This window comes from Thalassophryne amazonica, chromosome 19 (genome assembly GCF_902500255.1).
Source record: "Thalassophryne amazonica chromosome 19, fThaAma1.1, whole genome shotgun sequence".
Lineage (NCBI taxonomy): Eukaryota > Metazoa > Chordata > Actinopteri > Batrachoidiformes > Batrachoididae > Thalassophryne > Thalassophryne amazonica.
In genome coordinates, this window is record NC_047121.1 from 46,365,174 (window position 1) to 46,392,497 (window position 27,324).

The 27,324-nt window shown below is 38.3% G+C and overlaps 2 protein-coding genes across 2 annotated transcripts; both read right to left on the bottom strand.

The window, feature by feature from the left end:
- Nucleotides 1-593: 593 nt before the first annotated feature.
- On the bottom strand, nucleotides 594-3,570 carry LOC117531912 (psychosine receptor-like). The gene is made up of 2 exons (XM_034195100.1): nucleotides 3,497-3,570; nucleotides 594-1,572 (listed from the first exon to the last, which is right to left on the bottom strand). The coding sequence occupies exons 1-2, from the start codon at nucleotides 3,568-3,570 to the stop codon at nucleotides 594-596; spliced, it is 1,053 nt and encodes a 350-aa protein (XP_034050991.1).
- An 11,296-nt stretch (nucleotides 3,571-14,866) lies between these two features.
- LOC117501031 (B2 bradykinin receptor-like) lies at nucleotides 14,867-24,857 on the bottom strand. Its single transcript, XM_034159833.1, has 3 exons — nucleotides 24,789-24,857; nucleotides 22,273-22,378; nucleotides 14,867-17,204 (listed from the first exon to the last, which is right to left on the bottom strand). Exons 2-3 carry the CDS (start codon nucleotides 22,290-22,292, stop codon nucleotides 16,220-16,222), a joined length of 1,005 nt encoding a protein of 334 aa, XP_034015724.1. The 5' UTR covers nucleotides 22,293-22,378; nucleotides 24,789-24,857; the 3' UTR covers nucleotides 14,867-16,219.
- Between the last annotated feature and the right edge of the window lie 2,467 nt (nucleotides 24,858-27,324).

Consider the following 27,324-nt stretch of genomic DNA (forward strand, 5'->3'; position numbering starts at 1 on the left):
TACTTAATTTGTCCCACCCAAGTCACTGCCAATGCTCCCCCCCTTATCAATTTATGGGTTACCTAGAAGTAAGGTGTTTTCCTCTGCAGGCCTCCCGTCCTGGACACCAGCATGGACTCCCAAATTTCCCGTATAATTTCCTAAATTGTCTATTGTGTCGGTAGCATGGCCCAAGCAGAGGGTCACTCCCTTTGAGTCTGGTCTGCTTGAGGTTTCTTCCTCAAATCAGAGGGAGTTTTTCCTTACCACTGTCACCTGTGTACTTGCTCTAGTGGTTGGTAAGGTTAGACCTTACTTATGTGAAGCGTCTTGAGGCGCCTTTTTGTGATTTGGTGCTATATAAATGAAATAAATTGAAAATTGAAAGTAAGGCAGAGTTCTGCACTTCAAAAATCCTATGGGTGATGTCACAGAGGGTTTGTCAATGATATGTTGTGACCCACATTATCGTGCTGACAGCACTCAATAATTCACATTCAAAACTGCACTTTTCACCATTTCTATATAACTGTGTTTGATACCTTAGAACTGGTAATTTACCATACAGTGCTTTCAGTTCTTCACCCTGTACTTCGGATTTGTGTATCTTGTTACTATTCCGCACTTTGATCGTTGCTTCTCTTCTTTCTCTGGCAGTAGAGGACCACCTGATTGACTTTTGCTTTGCCAGCTCGAGTTATGAAGCAGTAAAGCAGCGGATCCACAAGGCAGTTGAAGTTTGACATGGCGATGCTGATCTTGTAGGGGTAGAGGAGACTCGTAATCGCCCTGCAGTCTTCCAAAAACGTGCGAAGAAACATGATGATGTGGACCGGGCCGAAGCAGAGCACAACGCAGAGAAGTGCCACTCCTAGGAGCTTTGCGTTACGCTTACGCTCCTCATCATCTGTCGCTTGGTTGGATGTCACAGCTTTACGGATCCTCCAGGTGGAGTATATCATCAAGAGAACCGGACCGAGGAACCCCAGGAGGAATCGGACTATGTTAGCCCGAGCTGATTTCTCAGACAGCGGAAGCAACATATCAAAACATGACACCACCTTATCGTTTTCGTAGTAGGCGTCCTCCCAGGTGATGGTGGCGGCATTGAAACAGATTACCAACATCCAAATGGTGACACTGACCGCCGCCGCAGTGCTGACTTTCCTCAAGGATGTGAATTTAAAAGGATGAACCACTGCCAGGTAGCGGTCAAAGGCAATGCAGCAGAGCAGGGCATCACTGGTGTAGAAGTTAGTGAAGAGGATGTAGATGGAAAGCAGACATACAAAACCCCCATGGACCCAAATGCCTCGCCAGAGGAATTCCATCCACAGAGAAAGACCCATTGTGAAGGTCAGGTCGCTCAGCGCCAGGTTGAATAGATAGACGCCCAGCTCGTTCTTCTGTCTGATGTGCTTCCAGGATACGTAAAGGGCAAAGGCGTTGGACGGTATGGAGGTGATGATGATACCCAGGTAGAAAAACAGAAACGACCTCTGTCTCCCCGCGCTGTCGGCTGCGAAACATTCTGAATGATTGGCAGCCAGGCTTAAATTTTCCATTGCAGATGTAGAGTTTGGATGCACACACCTTATTGGGAGACACAAGAGATGAAACACTGTATGTAAGTCAACGCTTAGAAATCTCACACAGCTGAGCAGCAGTATCCAATTTGAGAAACTGTCTTTCTGGTCTTATAACAACCTAGTTTGTCCAATTTCCCCCAAACTTGATATGTGGGTGACAGTCAACCCCAAATTTCTCTTAAAGGGTTTGTTTTTTGGCAAAGGTCATGCTCATTGAGGTCAAGGGAAATATATATATTTCATGCTCATTCAAATGTCCACCAAATTTGATACACATTTTTGGGGTTCTGGAATTGCCCATTTGCCAAAAGTCCATCACTGGGGACAAGATCATGTGTGTCTATATGTTGGCCTGCCCCTCTCAGGTCCTTGAGCTGATTTCAACCAAATTTTGGGATGTTGATGATGGTTGACCTTAAAATTGCCCTTAAATTACCCATTTTGGCAAAGGTCAAGGTGATGGGATTTGATTTTCATCATTTGGATGAAGATCAATGTCATTGTGGTCAAATGTCAGCTCGCCAGTCGTGCTTTCTGTCTTCATGCCCAGGGGTACTATTACTCAGACTTAATAAATAACTAAATAAATCCCACTTTCAGACATTTTCATTAAATTTTGATCTTCACTTCTAACACATTTTGCATTTCAGAAAACTGTAACCCTCAACTTGTACAGACTGATGATGATGATGATGATGATGATGAATTCTTTCTGGCTGCTCCAGTTGTGTATTTAATTACTGCAGCGTGTTCTTAAACACTGGAACCAGCACACTTCTCTATTCCTCACGTTCCAAGGTTTTATTAAACAATCTGGTTCGAAACACCACTGCCAGAACTTTGCCAAATATTTCCATGCCTCCAGTGGAATGTCATCTGGACCAACTGCCTTTCATAACTGTCTGCACTTTATCCTTTCTGATCCTCCTTATTTAACTTACTGTTCAGATGTTTGGGGGAACACATAAGAGTTGTCTACATGCACTGTTTATACTGCAATAAAGAGCCATTCCAGTTGTTCACAGTGTTGGATTTCAGGGTCAAACTAATTCAATATTTTTAACATCTAAAATACTCAAACTCTATGACATAATAGAGAAAAGCAAACAGCACTGTTCATGTATAAAGTCAGAAATAATTTATTATCTAAGAACTTACAGGCAGTGTTTGAAGACAGACGACGACAGAGAATTTTAAGACTCGCTCTAATTGAGCTACACTGAACAAAAATATAAAAGCAGCACTTTTGTTTTTGCTCCCATTTTTCATGAGCTGAACTCAAAGATCTAAAACATTTTCTATATACACAAAAGACCTATTTCTCTCAAATATTGTTCACAAATCTGTCTAAATCTGTGTTAGTGAGCACTTCTCCTTTTCCAAGATAATCCATCCCACCTCACAGGTGTGACATCAACAAGGTTGGGTAGGATTACTTTGAAAGAATACATGTGGATTACATGTATGTATGTACATACATTTGGATTACTTGTAATCTGATTACTTTTGGATAACATTTCAAAGTAATCCTACCCAACCTTGCTGATGAGACAGAATGATTATTGCACAGGTGTGCCTTAGGTTGGCTACAATAAAAGGAGTAACTGTGCAAGAAGGAGACTTGTGAGGGAAGCCACCAAGACACCCAGACACCCAGACAACCCAGAAGAAGTTACAGGCTTCTGTGGCTGTGATTGGAGAAATTGTGCACAGTGCATGTTTTGCATTTTGTATCCTCAGTTACACAGCTTCATGACGAAGTGGTACAGAAGAGGATTTTCTTAAAAAGAAGACCCGAAAGTTCAGCTATAATTTGCCAGAAGGTACATCTGAGATGCAAGCCTAGATTTAATGTTTTGGTGAAAGAAAATCCTATGGCTTTTGTGATATTTTAAGCAGGCTCAGATGTAATTTCATCTGCTACTCACTTCTGCTGTTTCAGCTTTTTCATGAACAGCACATCTGGATATCCAAAGCAAGACCCAGTGGTTAGTGGAAACATTTTTTAATGCCTCCGCCAACGAAGTTGGATGCAAGTTATGTTTTCACCCATAAGCAATTTCCTTCAGGATTAATAAAGTTCTTTCTTCTTATTATTCTTTTTGTGAACAGCCTGTAACCCACAGTTTTTCATATATTGCTATGAAATTTTTACAGAGGATTCATATCCTGATGGGCAAGAACTGAATCAGTTTTCAAGGTCATTTATTTTTATTCATATATTTTAGCAACAACAATAATAGTCTACATAACAGACAATAATAGTCAATAATAATAAACTAATAATGTTACAATACAATTTTAGAGAAAGAGACAAAAATAACCTAATGAAACAAAACACAACAGAAAAGATAAAACAATGTAACAATGAAAATAAATAAATGCATATAGAAATAAATAACTGTTTCCTGTGAACATCTAGTGAGTAGCCTACTCTCGTTTACGTTTTGAAACCTTGTTTCTAAAGTGTTTTGTGTGATGTGCACAATTTTCAGTATTTTGACTAATACTACGTCATTTACAAGCCCAGATAAACTTTTATTTAAAAAAATCAGTCCGTTTTTGATTATTAACATTTACGTGTACTTTTACTTTCAATACTTGAGTACATTTAGTTGTACATTACTTGTCATACTTAAGTACAATAAATACTAGATACTTTAAGACTTTTACTTGAGTAGCATTTCAATCAGTGACTTGAACTTCTACCAAAGTCATTTTTTTTAATGGGTATCTGTACTTTTACTTAAGTGTGATTTTCCGGTACTTTATACAACACTGAAGACAACAGAAGAGGACTCATTGGTTTCCTCTCCTATACATTGTCAACTGGTTGCTAGTGCATGCTAACAAGTTTGAGGACCTTAATTTTTGTGAAATGGAGGATCATACATATTATTTATCACAACAGAAGATAAAGGAGCATGAACCCCCCATTTGCAAAAGAATGACATAATAATGCAATCAGCACCCTCATTACTAGATGGCACTAAACCCACACACTGCAGCTTTAACATATGCATGCTGCACATTTATCTTTTTGCACAAGTTTGTATTTAACATCACATATGCACTGTGCAAATTTAACTTCACAGACACAAAAGCAGATTCTTACAACACTAAAAGTACAAAATACAACTTGCCCTATTTTGGTTTTGGCTGACAGTTTGGTTTGATGAGCATCACCTGTTTTTCTTTTCCCTCCTGTTAAAATCTTTGCATCTTCTACTTTAAATACTCATGTTCTGTCTAAACAGCACACAGCTTACTGGATGTTTGAATGAAAACAAGAATGGTCTTGTTTGTCTTCCTCACTGAAATCAAATTAAAATGTCTATTAACGTGTGCTGATGTTTCCATTTTTTTCTTCTATAACATGATATGATGTAGTTTTGGAGTCTTGCCGATAAACGAACAAACATAAACCAGATGCAATACTGAATTCATGGCTCCAAATCTATCTAAAAAAGTTATGCATAGGAAATTACTTGTCAAAAATGTACCTGAAATTTAAAATACACAGACTTTCTATATGTCCTTTTAGCAGCTAGAATTACTGTACGCACAAACTCACAGTAAATATTAAATTGAAATATTTATAAAAAGGATTCTTACTCTATTCCATTGCATTTTTGCTCATCCAAATTCTTTCCATAAAATTCATGATGATGATGCCAAAATAAAGCCAAGTGCAGAGTGGGTTCATTCTGTAGTCTCTTCCTCTGCTGCTTGCTCCAACACCTTATATAAATAAAAAAAGACAGCAGCTTCCTGGTCCTGCTTAGTGAGCGTCCTACAGACGTTATGTCACTGAAACGGTTAAAGGCCACCACTGGACAAACTACCCGTGACTGCTGGGCAGATTTAATTTGGATAACAAGTCTATAATAAGACCGCGTTATGTTTGGTGTGTCAATACACATACGCAGCCTCAACAAGTGTGGATTATTGTCCATGTGCTGATACATGGACACGCATCTTCTTGACTTTTTCCATAAACACAAATTAAGATCAGTTGTTACACGAACTGGCAGACGTCAACTCAACAGGCAATCAGGCTCAGTCAGGACAGACTGATCTTAGATGTGGCTATATTTTTAAGGTCACAAGGCAGTATGTAGGCTCTGCCGTTCATAATGAGTCAATGAACTCTTGTGGGATCAAACTCATGGTCAAGGATCAAGGTTGGCTATGAAAATGTGTAATATGACCGATAATGCAACAATTGGAAATCTATTTACTTAGGCCAAAGAAGTTATGTTTTAACCCCCTGTCTGTCTGATTGAATCAAAGATAAGTGAATGGGATCAAAGACGAGTGATCGTAACAAGCACCAGTATCTGATCACAGGTCAGCAATCATAAAAAAAGGTTCAAGGTCTCTATCAGGACCAAAGATGTTTAGTTCAGATCCAGATCACAATCCAGAGCTGGTGGTTAAAAATGTATTTGTTTGGACATGGATGGATCACAAGAGTGGACTAAGGATGTAGCCTTGGCACACGTTTGACTTGTTTTACCCAGTGCTCTTCTAGTTTACACTACAATCAAATAATGCATTCTGCATTCAGTGATGGAGATGATCACTATGGTGACAACAGCAATTACAGCTAGTATTTTCCAGTTCATTTGGGATAACAGTAAACATGTACATACTAGAGTAAGTATATGTGCTCTACAATGACCCTAGCCACACGTTCTATCCATTCTTTAATTCTAGTTTTACATTCAAGTTCTGCTGTATATTTCATCATGTATTTGGCCACATGTTTCTCTCCACAGTTGCCATCTTGTTCGGTAATGCTCACATGAAGGTGGCCGATGCATCTATGGGACAATAATAATAATAATAATAATAGTGCTATGTGACTAAAAAGATTAATCCAGGTTTTGAGTATATTTCTTATTGTTACATGGGAAACAAGGTACCAGTAGATTCAGTAGATTCTCACAAATCCCACAAGACCAAGCATTCATGATATGCACACTCTTAAGGCTATGAAATTGGACTATTAGTAAAAAAAAAAGTAGAAAAGGGGGTGTTCACAATAATAGTAGCATCTGCTGTTGATGCTACAAACTCAAAACTATTATGTTCAAACTGCTTTTTTAGCAATCCTGTGAATCACTAAACTGGTATTTAGTTGTATAACCAAAGTTTTTTATGATTTCTTCACATCTGCAAGGCATTAATTTCGTTGGTTTGGAACCAAGATTTTGTTCGTTTACTAGTGTGCTTGGGGTCATTGTCTTGTTGAAACACCCATTTCAAGGGCATGTCCTCTTCAGCATAAGGCAACATGACCTCTTCAAGTATTTTGACATATCCAAACTGATCCATGATACCTGGTATGCGATATATAGGCCCAACACCATAGTAGGAGAAACATGCCCATATCATGATGGTTGCACCACCATGCTTCACTGTCTTCACTGTGAACTGTGGCTTGAATTCAGAGTTTGGGGGTCGTCTCACAAACTGTCTGCAGCCGTTGGACCCAAAAAGAACAATTTTACTCTCATCAGTCCACAAAATATTCCTCCATTTCTCTTTAGGCCAGTTGATGTGTTCTTTGGCAAATTGTAACCTCTTCTGCATGTCTTTTATTTAACAGAGGGACTTTGTGGGGGATTCTTGCAAATAAATTAGCTTCACACAGGCATCTTCTAACTGTCACAGCACTTACAGGTAACTCCAGACTGTCTTTGATCATCCTGGAGCTGATCAGTGGGTGAGCCTTTGCCATTCTGGTTATTCTTCTATCCATTTTGATGGTTGTTTTCCATTTTCTTCCACGTGTCTCTGTTTTTTTTTGTCCATTTTAAAGCATTGGAGATCATTGTAGATGAACAGCCTATAATTTTTTGCACCTGCGTATAAGTTTTCCCCTCTCCAATCAACTTTTTAATCAAACTACGCTGTTCTTCTGAACAATGTCTTGAACGTCCCATTTTCCTCAGGCTTTCAAAGAGAAAAGCATGTTCAACAGGTGCTGGCTTCATCCTTAAATAGGGGACACCTGATTCACACCTGTTTGTTCCACAAAACTGACAAACTCACTGACTGAATGCCACACTACTATTATTGTGAACACCCCCTTTTCTACTTTTTTTTTTTACTAATGGCCTAATTCCATAGCCTTAAGAGTGTGCATAGCATGAATGCTTGGTCTTGTGGGATTTGTGAGAATCTACTGAATCTACTGGTACCTTGTTTCCCATGTAACAATAAAAAATATACTCAAAACCTGGATTAATCTTTTTAGTCACATAGCACTACTATTATTCTGAACACTACTGTATATTTCAGAGATTTCAAACAGTAAGGGCAAAATTGCTTTTTTAATTGATGTGATGAATTAAAGATAATCACCATCTAATGTTGTGCTCTTTAAATTAGGTGAGTGACAAGATGATAGCATTTATTGTTTTTGAGTTATTGCTTACACAATGTTGCTGGGATGGACACGCCTACCCACTCACTGACTCATACACACTCACTGACATTATTGTTTTCCAAGCCTTACACTGTTACTGGCTGTGTGTGTGTGTGTGTGTGTGTGTGTGTGTGTGTGTGTGTGTGTGTGTGTGTGTGTGTGTTTGGGTGGGTGGGGGGGGGGGGGGGGGGGGACCAATAATGTAGGATGGAAACCATTACAGCTCTATGATCACTTCCTGTTTGTAAAAACCACATTACATTAGCGAGCGCTCTGACAGATTTAAAAATACTTCAGAGAATCTAATTTACGGTTCACTGTGGAGAAAGCATGTTTGCTGTGTTTTTTTTTTTTTTTTGGAGCCGCCTGCTGGTTCCAGTCAGACTCCATGCAGAAACAAAGGCCGTGGTGTACATGTTGTTTGGGAGGAACAGGTTAGACAGTAAAGTGACTTCAGATTCTGATTCCAGCAGAAAGTCATTAGGAACACTGAGGATGAGTGCTGCAGAGGAGATCTGGCCTTTATTTCTGTTGCAGATATTTATTTGTCACACCTTCAGGAGGAAGCTTAAGTTGCCCTTGTGTGGTCAAATACAATATTAGCATCAAGCAGGCCAGGAGTCAGAATTTAATGTGAATTTTTGAGCGAATTATTTTATTTAAATATTCTGGAGGGAAATGTTGAATCTGTAGGTCAGGCACTACGAGGTATCTTATAAAATTAACCAGCAGTTTATAAAAAAAAAAAAAAACTATATGGATTTGAATGACATGCGATTACACCAATCATGCTTGAACCCTCGTGCGCATGCGTGAGTTTTTTCACGCGTCGGTGACGTCATTTCCCTGTGGGCAGGCTTTGAGTGAGCACTGGTCCAGCCCTCTCGGCTGAATTCCTTTGTTTGAGACGCTGCTCGAGACGGCGCGCGTTGCTTTATCAAACTTTTTTCGGGACCTGTGAGGGATATCCGAGTGGACACTATTTGAGAAATTCAGCTGGTTTTCGGTGAAAAGTTTAACGGCTGATGAGAGATTATGGGGTGTTTCTGTCGCTTTAAGGACTTCCCACAGAGCGGGACGTCGCGCAGCACTCCCAGGCGACGGCGTCTGGCTGTTTCGAGCTGAAATCATCCTAATTTAAGGCTCTGTTGATCCAGGACGTCGTGAGAGAACAGAGAAGATTCAGAAGAGGCCGGCATGAGGAGTTTATGCGGACATTCCACCGTTAAAGGTCATTTTGTAATGAAAGACGTGCGCGCAAATTCGCCAAGTTGTTTCCGTGACGACGCCGCAAATCTGTGTGCGCCGCGACAGGAAAAACACCTCCGTGTTGAAAACCATTTGTAAAATTCAGGCGGCATTTGATGGCTTTCAACAAGTGAGTATCTGAGAAATTGTTTAACAGCTTGGGCATGTTCCAACTTGCCCGTTAAGGTTTCCAACGGAGGTGTTTTTCCTGTCGCGACCCCCCGCGGTCGGGTCCGGCCTGACATGCGACTCTGCCCGCACGTTCTTTCATTACAAAATGACCTTTAACAGTGGAATGTCCGAATAAACTCCTCATGCCGTCTTCTTCTGAAAGTTCTCTGTTCTCTGACGACTTACTGGGTCAACAGAGCCTGAAATGTGGAAGTTTTCAACTTGAAACAGCGAGATGACGCTGCCTCAGAGCGCAGATCGCCGTCAGGCACCGTGGGCCGTCCTTAAAGCGACACTACCAGACCAAAATCTACCAAAACCAGACCGTATGTTTGATGCTTACTGTATGTTTAATGCTTACTGTATGTTTGATCCATATCGTATGTTTGATGCTTACTGTATGTTTAATGCTTACTGTATGTTTAATGCTTACTGTATGTTTGATCCATATCGTATGTTTAATGCTTACTGTATGTTTAATGCAGACCGTATGTTTAATGCTTACTGTATGTTTAATGCTTACTGTATGTTTGATCCATATCGTATGTTTGATGCTTACTGTATGTTTGATGCTTACTGTATGTTTAATGCTTACTGTATGTTTGATGCAGACCGTATGTTTAATGCTTACTGTATGTTTGATCCATATCGTATGTTTGATGCTTACTGTATGTTTGATGCTTACTGTATGTTTGATGCAGACCGTATGTTTAATGCTTACTGTATGTTTGATGCAGACTGTATGTTTAATGCTTACTGTATGTTTGATCCATACTGTATGTTTGATGCTTACTGTATGTTTAATGCTTACTGTATGTTTAATGCTTACTGTATGTTTGATCCATATTGTATGTTTGATGCTTACTGTATGTTTGATGCAGACCGTATGTTTGATGCTTACTCTATGTTTGATGCAGACCGTATGTTTAATGCTTACTGTATGTTTGATGCAGACCGTATGTTTGATGCAGACCGTACGTTTGATGCTTACTGTATGTTTAATGCTTACTGTATGTTTGATGCAGATCGCATGTTTAATGCTTACTGTATGTTTGATGCTTACTGTATGTTTGATCCATATCGTATGTTTGATGCTTACTGTATGTTTGATGCTTACTGTATGTTTGATCCATATCGTATGTTTGATGCTTACTGTATGTTTGATCCATATCGTATGTTTATTGCTTACTGTATGTTTGATGCAGACCGTATGTTTGATGCAGACCGTATGTTTAATGCATACTGTATGTTTAATGCATACCATATGTTTGATCCATACCGTATGTTTAATGGATACTGTATGTTTGATGCAGATGTATGTTTAATGCTTATTGTATGTTTAATGCTTACTGTATGTTTAATGCATACCATATGTTTGATCCATACTGTATGTTTGATCCATACCGTATGTTTGATGCATAGTGTATGTTTAATGCTTACTGTATGTTTGATGCAGACCGTATGTTTGATGCTTACTGTATGTTTAATGCTTACTGTATGTTTGATGCAGACCGTATGTTTGATGCTTACTGTATGTTTAATGCTTACTGTATGTTTGATGCAGACCGTATGTTTGATGCTTACTGTATGTTTAATGCTTACTGTATGTTTAATGCATACTGTATGTTTGATGCAGACGTATGTTTAATGCTTAATGTGTTTGATGCAGACTCTATGTTTAATGCTTACTGTATGTTTAATGCTTACCATATGTTTGATCCATACCGTATGTTTAATGCAGACCGTATGTTTAATGCTTACTGTATGTTTAATGCATACCATATGTTTGATGCAGACCGTATGTTTGATGCAGACAGTATGTTTAATGCTTACTGTATGTTTGATGCAGACCGTATGTTTGATGCTTACTGTATGTTTAATGCATATCATATGTTTGATGCAGACCGTATGTTTAATGCTTACTGTATGTTTGATGCAGACCGTATGTTTGATGCATACTGTATGTTTAATGCATACCATATGTTTGATCTATACCGTATGTTTAATGCTTACTGTATGTTTAATGCTTACCATATGTTTGATCGATACCGTATGTTTAATGCATACTGTATGTTTAATGCTTACTGTATGTTTAATGCATACCGTATGTTTAATGCTTACTGTATGTTTAATGCATACCATACGTTTGATGCAGACCGTATGTTTAATGCTTATTGTATGTTTGATGCAGACCGTATGTTTGATGCAGACCGTATGTTTAATGCATACTGTATGTTTAATGCTTACTGTATGTTTAATGCTTACCGTATGTTTGATGCAGACCGTATGTTTAATGCTTCTTGTATGTTTGATGCATACCGTATGTTTAATGCTTACCGTATGTTTGATGCAGACCGTATGTTTAATGCTTATTGTATGTTTGATGCAGACCGTATGTTTGATGCAGACGGTATGTTTAATGCATACTGTATGTTTAATGCTTACTGTATGTTTAATGCTTACCGTATGTTTGATGCAGACCGTATGTTTAATGCTTATTGTATGTTTGATGCATACCGTATGTTTAATGCTTACCGTATGTTTGATGCAGACCGTATGTTTAATGCTTATTGTATGTTTGATGCATACCGTATGTTTAATGCTTACCGTATGTTTGATGCAGACCGTATGTTTGATGCAGACCGTATGTTTAATGCTTATTGTATGTTTGATGCATACCGTATGTTTAATGCTTACCGTATGTTTGATGCTTCTTGTATGTTTGATGCATATCGTATGTGTAATGCTTACCGTATGTTTGATGCAGACCGTATGTTTGATGCTTATTGTATGTTTGATGCATACCGTATGTTTAATGCTTACCGTATGTTTAAAGCTTATTGTATGTTTGATGCATACCGTATGTTTAATGTTTACCGTAAGTTTAATGCTTACTGTATGTTTGATGCATACCATATGTTTAATGCTTACTGTATGTTTGATGCATACCGTATGTTTAATGCTTACTGTATGTTTGATGCAGACCGTATGTTTGATGCATACTGTATGTTTAATGCATACCATATGTTTGATCTATACCGTATGCTTAATGCTTACTGTATGTTTAATGCTTACCATATGTTTGATCCATACCGTATGTTTAATGCATACTGTATGTTTAATGCTTACTGTATGTTTAATGCATACCATATGTTTAATGCTTACTGTATGTTTAATGCATACCATATGTTTGATGCAGACCGTATGTTTAATGCTTATTGTATGTTTGATGCAGACCGTATGTTTAATGCATACCGTATGTTTAATGCATACCATATGTTTGATGCAGACCGTATGTTTAATGCTTATTGTATGTTTGATGCATACCGTATGTTTAATGCTTACCGTATGTTTGATGCAGACCGTATGTTTAATGCAGACCGTATGTTTAATGCTTATTGTATGTTTGATGCATACCGTATGTTTAATGCTTACCGTATGTTTGATGCTTCTTGTATGTTTGATGCATACCGTATGTTTAATGCTTACCGTATGTTTGATGCAGACCATATGTTTGATGCTTATTGTATGTTTGATGCATACCGTATGTTTAATGCTTACCGTATGTTTAAAGCTTATTGTATGTTTGATGCATACCGTATGTTTAATGCTTACTGTATGTTTAATGCTTACTGTATGTTTGATGCATACCGTATGTTTAATGCTTATTGTATGTTTGATGCATACCGTATGTTTAATGCTTACCGTATGTTTAATGCTTAATGTATGTTTGATGCATACCGTATGTTTAATGCTTACTGTATGTTTGATGCAGACGTATGTTTAATGCTTACTGTATGTTTGATGCAGACTGTATGTTTAATGCTTACTGTATGTTTGATCCATATTGTATGTTTGATGCTTACTGTATGTTTGATGCTTACTGTATGTTTGATGCAGACCGTATGTTTGATGCTTACTCTATGTTTGATGCAGACCGTATGTTTAATGCTTACTGTATGTTTGATGCAGACCGTATGTTTGATGCAGACCGTACGTTTGATGCTTACTGTATGTTTAATGCTTACTGTATGTTTGATGCAGACCGCATGTTTAATGCTTACTGTATGTTTGATGCTTACTGTATGTTTGATCCATATCGTATGTTTGATGCTTACTGTATGTTTGATGCTTACTGTATGTTTGATCCATATCATATGTTTGATGCTTACTGTATGTTTGATCCATATCGTATGTTTATTGCTTACTGTATGTTTGATGCAGACCGTATGTTTGATGCAGACTGTATGTTTAATGCTTACTGTATGTTTAATGCTTACCATATGTTTGATCCATACCGTATGTTTAATGCATACTGTATGTTTAATGCATACCATATGTTTGATCCATACCGTATGTTTAATGGATACTGTATGTTTGATGCAGATGTATGTTTAATGCTTATTGTATGTTTAATGCTTACTGTATGTTTAATGCATACCATATGTTTGATCCATACTGTATGTTTGATCCATACCATATGTTTGATGCATAGTGTATGTTTAATGCTTACTGTATGTTTGATGCAGACCGTATGTTTGATGCTTACTGTATGTTTAATGCTTACTGTATGTTTGATCCATACCGTATCTTTAATGCATACTGTATGTTTAATGCTTACTGTATGTTTGATGCAGACCGTATGTTTGATGCTTACTGTATGTTTAATGCTTACTGTATGTTTAATGCATACTGTATGTTTGATGCAGACGTATGTTTAATGCTTAATGTATGTTTGATGCAGACTCTATGTTTAATGCTTACTGTATGTTTAATGCTTACCATATGTTTGATCCATACCGTATGTTTAATGCAGACCGTATGTTTAATGCTTACTGTATGTTTAATGCATACCATATGTTTGATGCAGACCGTATGTTTGATGCAGACGGTATGTTTAATGCTTACTGTATGTTTGGTGCAGACCGTATGTTTGATGCTTACTGTATGTTTAATGCATATCATATGTTTGATGCAGACCGTATGTTTAATGCTTACTGTATGTTTGATGCAGACCGTATGTTTGATGCATACTGTATGTTTAATGCATACCATATGTTTGATCTATACCGTATGTTTAATGCTTACTGTATGTTTAATGCTTACCATATGTTTGATCGATACCGTATGTTTAATGCATACTGTATGTTTAATGCTTACTGTATGTTTAATGCATACCGTATGTTTAATGCTTACTGTATGTTTAATGCATACCATACGTTTGATGCAGATCGTATGTTTAATGCTTATTGTATGTTTGATGCTTACTGTATGTTTAATGCAGACCGTATGTTTGATGCTTACTGTATGTTTGATGCGTACCGTATGTTTGAGCTTAGTGATTATTATAGTTTGCCGTTTCACAATTTTTTTCTATTAGGAAGCCAACCTCACCGAGTGACTGATAGAAAGATTTGTTGTCTGCAGACATGGATATTGACCAGTCATCCATACTGTCATATTTGTCCAGAGCTAGAATAAGAGAAATCAGTAGCAGAAAGCTTGACAGGAAAAATTTGAGATGTTTTAGACATGGCAAGATTTGGTATTTACTGAAACATCAGAAGACACCATAAGCACTGATGAACAGATTCACATATACTTAAAAATGCACAAAGCTGACATTTTACTGTAAGCGCTGTTATTAATGCATGCTGTTACACAAAGACACAAAATATGTTCTCATCTTTCCTGGAAACCACTTGGATTATTTCAGTTTAAGTCCATTAAGGAAAAAAGCGTATGAATCAGAACTTGGTAGTGCCATTTCACAAGGTTATTATCAAGTGTTAAAACACCCAGAAGAAAAAGAAATCACATTAGGCAAAAGTGCAAAATGCTGGAGCATTAAATACCATAAAACAGACTTTCTATAGTGGGTGCCGATTCTGAAGCATATTTCTTGAGAAGAAATGCTCATCACATTTCAAAAGACACTCATATTCATGTATCATTGTCACAAGATGCAAAATAAAGTGCTTAGCTGCACGCCAGAACCAGTTCAGGGTTCAGTGTCATGCCTTGCTTAAAGCTTTAACATTTTTCATTTGAGGCTCTATTTTTAGATGTTTTTGGGGTCAACTATTCACTCAACACCAAAATAAATAAACTGCAATATTTATTTAGACTGCAAACACTGTGGCTGGAAATGGAAGCTAACTGGCTAATTAATGGCATTGGAGGGCAGAATAAAGACTCTTGTTGTCACTGAAGAGGTAAAAACATCATTAGAAGTGGGCAGTTGCATGGACTGTTTCCACAAGGGGTTAAACATGCGTATACTGACCTTACAGCACCAACGGAGAAGGATGGCTAAAGTTACCCTAGCATACCTTAGCATACCTGAGCTACCTTAGCATAGTTCATCATGATAAAGTCACACCGTTTCACTAATCCACTGATTAACATCACTTTGAGCAGATGGGATGCGTTCATCAGTGAATCCACCTGGTTCAGTCAGCGGTTACAAAAAGAACCTGCACCCTCTTGGCCCTTTCTGGAATCTCTTTGGACACTGTGTAATCAGGCAAAATAAAAAGAGTATTTATATTTCGTGAGGTGAACAGGCCTCCGTGTACCTCAACCGGACACTTCTAATGCCATTTTCACCTGTTCATTGGCAACAAGAAGTGATTTACTCTCCATCATTATTGCACAGTCCAATAACATGAATTAGCCTGTTAGCTGCTACGTGCTGTGACAGTGTTCAAAATAAGTAATGCACTGATTAAGTTCATTTTTGTCCCGAATATAAAGATGACCCCCAAAACACACACAGCCTTGGGCATGCTAAGTACTACAAAGTAGTGGAGCCAACTGGATGGAAACTATTTGGCATACACAGTTCACATACTTTTTTCCGGAATGACCTTCCAGCAATGACGTAGAGGATGGGGTTGAGTACACTGTTGAAGAAAGCCAGATAACCAAAGATTTGTAGGCTGTTTTCCAGGGCTATGATAAAGTCACACCGTTTCACTAATCCAGCTCCTTTGAAAATATTCAGAATTTTGACCACATGAAATGGCACCCAGCAGATCAGGAAGGCCACGAGCACAACCAGCATCAGGGTGGTAGCCTTATTTTCTGTATTTTCAGTGGTGTACCTTTCTGATAACCGGTTCCTAAGAGCATGAACAATTTTGGCAGTGCAGTAGCAAATAATGGAAACAGGGATGATGAAGCCCAAAATGGCCAACAACAAATCAGAGACCAGCCTTACAATTTCATCTTCAATGCACTTGTGAGTATCATTCTGTCCAGAAGGTACAACTTTTCTGTAAATAAATGTAGGGAGTCCTAAAAGAAACCCTACCCCCCACATCATCAGACAGCCCAGTTTGGCCAACTTTGGACTCCGCTTCCTGCCATGGGAAAGTGGGTAGACCAGTGCCACATAGCGATCAATGCTGATCAGAACCAGGAAATATATGCTGCAGTAGGCATTCATCCTAATGCCCATGTTGACCAGTTGGCACAGGAACTTTCCAAATATCCAGTTGAATTTTTTGGTGATATAGACAGCCCAAAAAGGCAAGCAGGACACTAAGACAAGGTCAGCAGCAGCCAGGTTGGTCAAGTAGATTTCAGGTACATTGCAGGGTTTCTTGTGGAAGCAGAAGACTGACAGGACAAACAAGTTGCACACAATTCCCAGCGCAGCAATAAGGAAGATATACACAGGCTGCATAGTGTAGAGCCACCAGTCTGTGCTGTGACACGCAGTCCTGTTGGTGCTGTTCTGGATAACATCTATAGCTGGAGAGGTGACGTTGGAGATGCTGTGGAGAGATATAAAGAAAAACAACATTTAATAGAAAGGTGACTTTACTTAAAGGAAAACTTGACATTTTTTAATCTGGGACCTATTTTTAGATTGTTTTGGTTCCAACTTCAAATAGTACTAAAACATTTTAAATCAGTCTAGCATTTAGTTTGACTGTGGACGGATGAATGACAGATGGAAGCAACAGAAATGTGACAATGGCAGTCGGACTTTTTAATAACCATGATGTGTTTGTACGATTGAACGTCTCCAGGGAGATCTGAAAATAGCTGTGCTCGACTCTCCCTATAGAACCTGATGGAGCTTGAGAGGTGCTACAAAGAGGAATGGACAAAAGTGCCCAAAGATAGGTGCACCAAGCTTGTGACATCATATTCAAGAAGACTTGAGGCTATAATTGCTGCCAAAGGTACATCAACAAAGTATTGATCAAAGGGTGTGAATACTTATGTACATATGATTTCTTTGTTTTTTTTATTTTTAATGAATTTGCAAATTAAAAAAAAAACTTTTTCATGTTGTCATTAGGGGGTGTTGTGAATAGAATTTTGAAGGAAAAAACAAATTTACTCCATTTTGGAATAAGGCTGTAACAGAAATGTGGAAAAAGTGAAGCACTGTGAATACATTCTGGATGCATTGTATTTATTAATACTTTGTGCTTAATCTTATTTAGACATACGAGGTCTGTCAATAAAGTATTGGTCCTTTTTATGTTTTTCAAAAACTATATGGATTTCATTCATATGTTTTTATGTCAGACATGGTTGAACCCTCGTGCGCATGCGTGAGTTTTTCCACGCCTGTCGGTGACGTCATTCGCCTGTGAGCACTCCTTGTGGGAGGAGTCGTCCAGCCCCTTGTCGGAATTCCTTTGTCTGAGAAGTTGCTGAGAGACTGGCGCTTTGTTTGATCAAACTTTTCTAAACCTGTGAGACACATTGAAGTGGACACGGTTGGAAAAATTAAGCTGGTTTTCGGTGAAAATTTTAAGATTTTTTTAATGAAAGACGTGCGGACGCAGCCGGCGCGGTGCGGCGGCACAGGAAAAACACCTCCGTGTTGATAACCATTTGTAAAATCCAGGCGGCTTTTGATGGCTTTCAGTGGAGTGAGTATATGAGAAATTGTTTAACAGCTGGACATGTTCCAACTTGTCCTTAAGGCTTCCAACAGAGGTGTTTTTCCTGTGGCGGAGCGTCGCGGCAGCTGCGAGCCGACACTGCAATCCACCCGCACGTCTTTCATTAAAAAAATCTCCTTTAACAGTGGAATATCCGGATAAAATGCTGAAACCGACTTCTTCTGAAACTTCTCTGTTCTCTCACGACGTCCTGGATCAATAGAGCCTGAAATGTGGAGGTTTTCAGCTTGAAACAGGCTGACGACGGCGCCTGGGACCACTGCGTGACGTCTCGCACCGTGGGAAGTCCTTAAAGCGACAGTATCACCTCAAAATCTCTCATCAGCCGTTAAAATTTTCACTGAAAACCAGCTTAATTTTTCGAACCGTGTCCACTTTGATGTGTCTCACAGGTTTAGAAAAAATTTTGATCAAACAAAGCGCCAGTCTCTCAGCAACTTCTCAGACAAAGGAATTCCGACGAGGGGCTGGACGACTCCTCCCACAAGGAGTGCTCACAGGGGAATGACGTCACCGACAGGCGTGGAAAAACTCACGCATGCGCACGAGGGTTCAGGCATGTCTGACGTAAAAACATATGAATGAAATCCATATAGTTTTTGAAAAATATAAAAAGGACCTATACTTTATTGACAGCCCTCGTATTTAATAACCTGGATTCATGTGCTGTTGTAAATCCGAGCATAAAACTGTAACTGGCAGGCGATGTGAACTTCAGGAACCTAAAAGTCAGTTCCAATAGTTATGTATTGGATCAAAATGGCTGTAGATCTGTCCTGCATTTTACTGATGTACTCTGGCATATTTTACTTTTATCAACTACATCAGGACCTGCACAAATTAAAGACTTGGAAGAAATGTTGTATAATCTGGTATATAATCTGATATATAGTTTTTTAACCTACAGTATTGACTGGAGTGAGATATGGACTTTCAAACCATCACAGGCTAAAGAAGCATTTTGCTGTGCAGTAAAATGCTTCTCCTAGCCACTGAATATGCTAAAATATTGTTTGACGTGATAAGCACTGCAGCATTTCTCTGCAGATGTGTGAATATTTTTCTCAGTAAATGTCAAGGAAGGAAATGACTAATTTGAAAGCTTACCACAGCACGTCAGCATTCATATGCAGTTGTACTGTGCTGTACAGTCCACTGATGTCCAAAGCCAACTAAGGCACTAAGTAATTTCATGTTATCAGGACAATTATTCCAAATGTTAACACCTTTAATGGAAACACAATGACTTTTTACAGTAGTTCGGATCTTTAATTTCTCAAAAAAATATTCCTCTCAAATTATAACTGGAGTCCCTCATTTTAAACAGATCCTGGACATGTTGAGGCAATATGTTTGTGTTTAAACAACAAATTAGTGAAGTCTGTTTTCAAAATTATGTCTGAACATTTAGATAATTTGGACAAATGAGGCATTTCAATTTGATGGTCATCTAAATTTATTTAAACCAAATATGTATACTGACGAATGGTTGTGATGCAGAGCTCTGCCTGCTACCGGCAGTGTTACCAGGATATTCTCACAGGGAGGAAGCTGCCATAGACGCATGTACATGGTGAAGACGACTTGCTGCAGTTTAAACCGAGTATCAGAATGGAAAACAAAGGCGAATTTATGTGTCTTAGAACGTGGCATGGTTGTTGGTGCCAGATAGGCTGGTCCGAGTATCTACTGGGATTTTCACACACAACCATCTCTAGGGTTTACAAAGAATAGTCTGAAAAAGAGAAGATGTCCAGTGAGATGCAGTTGTGTGGGAGACAGTGTGATGCTATCATATCAATATGAGCCAACATCTCTGATGAATCTTTCCAACACCCTGTTGAATCGAAAAATTAAGGCAGTTCTAAAGGCAAAAGATGGTCCAACCTGGTACTAGCAAAGTGTACATAATAAAGTGGATGCTGAGTGTATGAAGCACAGCCGATATTTATACTTATGTTCAATGAGTACTCGCAGATCTAGAATTTGGCTGATGGCTGACTTTGTCAATGACTATGACTGCTGTAAGTATAATCCTTGCAAGCACCTTTCCTGACACAGAGAGCAGTGAAATTTCCTTGTAGTTGTTGCAATCCATGCTATTACCTTTTCTTTCCAGAGTCTATAGCGATGATACGCACCTCCCAGATTGAATCAAAGATTGTTTGCAATGCCTCCCATTGTGGAGAAGCTCATCAACGATAGTGAGGCAGATCCATGGAGCTTTCCCCACATTCTGCTCTTTCACAATCTTTACAATCGTACCAGCATTTGATGGTTCACAATTGACTGCAGAATCAGCCAAAATAACCATGGCACTGGAGATGTCTAACATCTGAGCAGAAGACTCAGCCTCATTCAACTACTCAAAGTGGCTGGCCCAATGTGACAATTATAGCAGAAACATCTGTCTGGACTGAATCACTAACAGATGCCTTCCTGTCCAATCTCAGAGCCATCACAGACCACTTTCTCAGCCCCTTGTACAGCCTGGAATTTCCATCAAGTCATGCACCGTGACTCCTTTTATGATATTCAAACTACCCTCAGATAAGAAACACCTCCTTCAATGTAGAATGGCAACTTCAAAACAATCCACAGCAACTTTTGAAGTCTGATTGCAGAAGAAATGTGATGTAGCGTAATAAGTCTCACTAGGGAGACTCAGATTTCAAAGCTTTCATTCAGATTCATCTAATAAGTAACAGTTATAATCACTAATAGGAAGCAGCTAGTCCTCCTTCCACTCATCAGCTCACAAACATTAGGAAATGTTCATGTTATTCAATAACGTCAGTTGTAAATCACCTCTCTGACCTTTGCAGTCGCTGTGAGAAATGCTACCTCGCTCAATGAAGACTGTTCTCACACTGTACTAAACTCTGTTTCTTGCCTCCTGAGGTTTAGGGTAGAACTTCCACATTCCACTGAGCAGATGGAAATTGATACTTCAACTGAACCCCCAGGAAAGCCACAGGTATGTGGTCAGAAAATCACCACCTGAGCAGTCCTATACAGTTCTGTAGAATTGTCCAACGTTTTCCCATGGCAACACGATCAATCTCCTTGGCAACACTGTGGGTTTTAGAAAACAATGTCCTGCTCATGGCTGATTTCAATGTTCTGATCAAAAACTCATTTATACCTATAAATCAAAACATTTATTTTTTTAAATTTTCAAATTAAAAGATTACAAATACCCTGTAAACCAAGGACTCATGTTGCAGTCACCTTTAGACATTGATAATGATTTCTGTAAACATTTTTATGGAAAAGATAACTTTCTCAAAGGAGTATTAAAGATCTTAAAGTAACACTGATTGAAAATTTGAAATTACAAAGCACTGACGTGTCTCTGAGCTCATCATGAAAAAGTCACTTCAAATCACTGATTGTTCTTGTAAGTTTAACAAATGTGTTGCTGTGGATGTGTTATCATTTATGACATCTGTGAAAATATAAATTGCCTGTGACTGAAGAGAAATAGAGGAGATGAAAACTGCAAACTGAATATCTGGGGAAACAGCATTTTATTCAGATGAAATCAATGTAAAATTGTAGCATCACTAAAAATAACAAAAATGTACAAAACATATCAAAATGGAAAAACATAATATGATTTCAATCACAAGCAGGGTTAATTTCTATATCATCTATTCGTAATGGTGATAAGGTTTTACCTTTCTTGTCTCACTCTAACCCCTTTTAGCACATAATTTAGTTTTTTTGTTCATTTACAAGCCTTTGATTTTGTCAAAGAGTGGGTGATTAAAACAGAACATTTTGTGCACCCACGACCTTTATCGATGAGTTAGTAAGGTAATGATAGATGGGATAAAAAATCAGTGAGAGTGTGAAATCACTTTTAGAAGACCTGATTGAGAAAAAATTTCATAAGCCAAATGAAGGTGATACATACCTTTCAAGCAGAAGAAACATTTTTCCAGTTGGAGTTGTGATTTCCAGTTACCCGTCGACACAGCAGCACACACTGATACTCATTCTCTCCGCCTCTGACATACCCTCTTAAAGGAGAAAGGAAAGGAAACTCAAATTACTTGAATGTCAGCCAAATAACAACCACATTTCAGCTTCCTTTTCTTTCTGACTTACTACCTGCGGTAATGACTGTTTTGATGTTATTTCACACTTTACAGAATGTCTTGAGTCTTCAGTTATGGTGCAGCAGGAATGAAGACACAGAGCATTCTGTTAGTCTTCCAGATCAGATATCTTATTCTGTGGGTATTTTTAAAATTCTGTATTACATCGTTATTATCACAGCATATTGCAGTGAACTTTTGATTTCTGAATTCTTCCAGAATAAGACAATAGTGTCTTAATAATTAATGTAAATAACAATAAATGTGTATATATATTTGCACTGAGATACCAATTAAACAAGTGGAAATTATAGGGCCCCTTCACACATAGTGCAAATACGTACAACTCAGGGTGACTCACGGTGGTAGAGCTTGTATGAGTGCACCACAAAACATCACGGCGATGGGTAGGCGTGCACGATGCCGGTGCACCCGACGGTTTCTTTCAAGCAGGAACACAGTGAGAGCTGCTGCAGCTGCTCACACTGTGTTCCATGGGACAAGCTGCACCACATCGCACCACTGATGTGGAGTTAAATAATATAAAAACCAACTGCATAATTAGTGAATATTACTGGGTTGATATAAATAATACATAAAAGGGGACGTAATACAGAACCCGTGGTTAAATAATCCTGGTTAAAAAAATGCCACTCATGGGATTTGAACCCACACATCTGATTACCAGATGGAAACTTTACCACTGTGCTACAATCACTGTCTTGTAACAGGAGCGTAAAATGGCTAAAATCAACAAGCAGATAGATGTATTTTCTAAAAAAAGAGAAAAAAAAACAAAACACTGTGATAACCAACCAAACTGCATTTGGTATGGTGTATTTCTGCTGATAGGTGACTGAAAGTGGCATATTTGTCATACTGTTGGCTTGCCCTGGTCTTGCGGCGCACTGCTCACAGCGTGAACTACACGTACACGTGTTGGGGGGGCCGGGAGGGAGCGCGTGAAACACGTACACATGTTGTGGGGGAAGCCGACACTCTGGCACGCCACATGTGCAACTTTACAGTCGTGGGGCACTTAGACAAATTTCACTGCCAGCTCGACAGTGACTGTCTGCTGACTGTTGTTGTGTTAATAGTGCTGATGGCCACACATCTCAAGTGCCAAACGAGCGGTGTTAGATGTTCGTGTGTGTCAGCTAGAATTTGGCTGACACCTGCCACGAGAGGGATTGAATGGGTTCGCACAGCGCACACTCTGTCTTTCAGCCGCTGGTGTGCACAAATAGTTGTAGCAACAGGTGTACGAGGCAGCTACGATTTTACTTGTTTTGCACACGATTCCTACTTCATGCGCACTTTGTGCAAATTGACCAAATTCGCACTATGTGTGAAGAGGCCCATAACAAAGACAATAATTTATGTAAATAGCAACTGTATACCTATGTACACACAACAACAAATCACACCAAAATCAGGACTAGAAAAACAATGGACTAGAAGATAGGCTAAACATTTGAACTAAAGTTCACATTAATAACAAATAAAAGGGTTGAGTTTCTCTTCCCTTAACTGACTGACTAAAAATGACTATAACTGTATTTTAAAACTTACCTTGTAGCTTAAGACTAACCTTGACCTATTTTAAAAGCTCAAAAGGGCACATTCTGTTTCCTAATTTTATGGTCATATGGCAGACAGTATTTTAGCATTGCATCATTTATGTGTGTGTGTGTGTGTGTGTGTGTGTGTGTGTGTGTGTGTGTGTGTGTGTGTGTGTGTATAAAAATATATATGTTCATAATATACAATATATCAATGTATTTTTGAGGGTTTTATGTACATTTTGGCAAACAAGAGGTTCATTTAGATGGTTGGCACATTTTAAATGAGAACAACCACTCTTTTCTCAGTGTGAGAAACCAAGCACAAAAACATCAGAAATTTTTGGACCAAAACAAGTATTATGCATTATTACTTAAATTACTGTGTTAAAAATACAACCAGTTTATAAAAAGAAACATACATTTGATTAATTTCAATATTCTATAATAGTTTTGATTCATAACAATTAACAAGAAGTTCTACATAGAGAAAAATCTTTAATGGGGTAAAATATTTTATCATCTTGGGATTCCTCAAGTGTATTCTCCACCTATAAAATCTACAAAATTCCTCTGACAACAATGAAAACAGCATAAGACATACTTAATCCGAAGACCTTTCACACTTTCATTTTCTTCTTTATTAACATGGATGGAAGATGTGTCTTAATGAATTAACAACAAATCAAGTTTCCATGGCTGTACTAATAAACACAGTAAAAGTAGAAAAAAATAAGATGGTCAGAGTTAGAACTCTGAAAAATTACCTGTAAATGCCAACATTAAACAGGACGGAAATGCTGCTTCTCTTCTCTTCTGATGTTTTGCTGAAATCCAGAAAGGAATGTTGTTATGTGAACTTGTTTCAGCTTGTGCTGAATCAGAAAAATAACCCAGACACCAATGCAGGTTAACTAGTAAATTTAGTATATCCTCAACTAATTACATACAAACTAAAGTATTTCAAGCATTTCAATTTTGATAATTACAGCCTATAGCTTAAACAAATTGGAAAAAAAGGGGTCGGAAAAATGATTTTTAATTACGAAATTCTGAGAGGTGGGTTCATTTATGCACTCAGTACTTGGATGGACTCCTTTTGCATGAAGTACTGAGTTACCAAATGTGTTACCCAGCTAACCCAGACACGGGGTACCTGTGAACAGTTTAGGGTGTCCTGTTTTATACAGTTAATGTAGAGCAGGGGTTGATCTAGGATTTTTTAAAGTTGGGGGGGGGGAGGGGGAATTAGCAAAGTTTAGAATTTTTATGTGCCATTTCCCACATTTTGGTGTGTACTTTACCACAAAACACACCACAGGAAAAAAAAAAAGAAAGTTTATAAAGTGTTTTTAATCATTTGAACTTGAATTGTACAGTGTTGAATGTGATGCTATGACATTATGATGACAAGTATTTCAAATGTTTGTAACTAAAAAAGTGAACACCTTTACACACTTTCCTGAATCATCAAACTATCTATCGGAGTCACTTCTTGCTGAGTAGAGAGTTCAGAAACAGTATTCGGCAGGGATTTTATTTATTTATTTTGGTCCATAAAAAGGATCTGGCCCTGTAGAGACAGATAATGCTGGTTTTGTTGATGTTCAGCAGGCTGTAATAACTCTGAGGACCAGCATCCTCTTGCAGTGGCATGCCTACAATCAGCGCTCGACCTCTGTTGTTACGCCTTGGCGTGACGTACATGAGTGCTACAGGTCATCAATCACAGCCAAAGTAATACAACCCTTGGCAAAAATTATGGAATCACTGGCTTCGGAGGATGTTCATTCAGTTGTTTAATTTTGTAGAAAAAAAGCAGATCACAGACATGACACAAAACTAAAGTCATTTCAAATGGCAACTTTCTGGCTTTAAGAAACACTATAAGAAATCAGGAAAAAGAATTGTGGCAGTCAGTAACGGTTACTTTTTTAGACCAAACAGAGGGAAAAAATATGGAATCACTCAATTCTGAGGAAAAAATTATGGAATCATGAAAAACAAAAGAACGCTCCAACACATCACTAGTATTTTGTTGCACCACCTCCGGCTTTTATAACAGCTTGCAGTCTCTGAGGCATGGACTTAATGAGTGACAAACAGTACTCTTCATCAATCTGGCTCCAACTTTCTCTGATTGCTGTTGCCAGATCAGCTTTGCAGGTTGGAGCCTTGTCCTGGACCATTTTCTTCAACTTCCACCAAAGATTTTCAATTGGATTAAGATCCGGACTATTTGTAGGCCATGACATTGACCCTATGTGTCTTTCTGAAAGGAATGTTTTCACAGTTTTTGCGCTATGGCAAGATGCATTATCATCTTGAAAAATGATTTCATCATCCCCAAACATCCTTTCAATTGATGGGATAAGAAAAGTGTCCAAAATATCAACGTAAACCTGTACATTTATTGATGATGTAATGACAGCCATCTCCCCAGTGCCTTTACCTGACATGCAGCCCCATATCATCAATGACTGTGGAAATTTACATGTTCTCTTCAGGCAGTCATCTTTATAAGGGTGATTCTTTAACTACGGGCACTATTGGCCTTGTAAATGTAATTTCCACCACACCATTGCCTTACAATATAAAGCACCTTGGGGCAACTGTATGTTGTGATTTGGCACTATATACATGTGCTCTGATGTCACTGTTTATCTCCATAGAAACTACCCAAACAATCTTTCATACAAACTGTTTAAAGGGACATTACAGTGTTGTGGTGGAAATTACGGCAATAGTGTGGGACAACTACATTTTGTTTAAGAAAATCACAACAGTTGTATGATATTGAATACCCCAATTATGTTTTGATTATTTTACTGATATTTTATTCAGAGATATTTTAAAACATTAGAAAAAAAGTTTCTTTACTATTCATTTTTATCATTGAAGATCAAAAGTCTGGGTGTGGGACAAGCACAAAACGGCAATATTTGCATATAATGATGCTGAAAAAAGGTGAAAAAGTCATCATAGACTACTAGAACAAATTTCTTAACACACTTTCATTGTAAAGATAACTATAAAAGTGTGAAATTTCCCCTTTTTTCTGTTTTTCATACAATATGATCAAAGGACATAATAAGTGCCCGTAGTCTAAGAATCACACATGGATTTGAATCACGTGTGATTGCATCAGCCAAGCTTGAACCTTCGTGCGCATGCGTGAGTTTTTTCACGCCTGTCGGTTGCGTCATTCGCCTGTGGGCAGGCTTTGAGTGAGCAATGGTCCACCCCCCTCGTCGGATTTTCATTGTCAGGGAAATGTCTGAATGATTTGGAGCTTTGCTGCAT

Excerpts from the sequence above, each read along its gene's own strand:
- LOC117501031 (XM_034159833.1), bottom strand. The coding sequence starts at position 22,292 with ATGTTTCTTCTGCTTGAAAG. Across the intron at positions 17,205-22,272 it reads ATGTTTCTTCTGCTTGAAAG|CATCTCCAACGTCACCTCTC; the intron begins GTATGTATCACC and ends ATCTCTCCACAG.
- LOC117531912 (XM_034195100.1), bottom strand. The coding sequence starts at position 3,570 with ATGTTTCCACTAACCACTGGGTCTTGCTTTGGATATCCAGATGTGCTG. Across the intron at positions 1,573-3,496 it reads AAAAAGCTGAAACAGCAGAA|GTGTGTGCATCCAAACTCTA; the intron begins GTGAGTAGCAGA and ends TCTCCCAATAAG.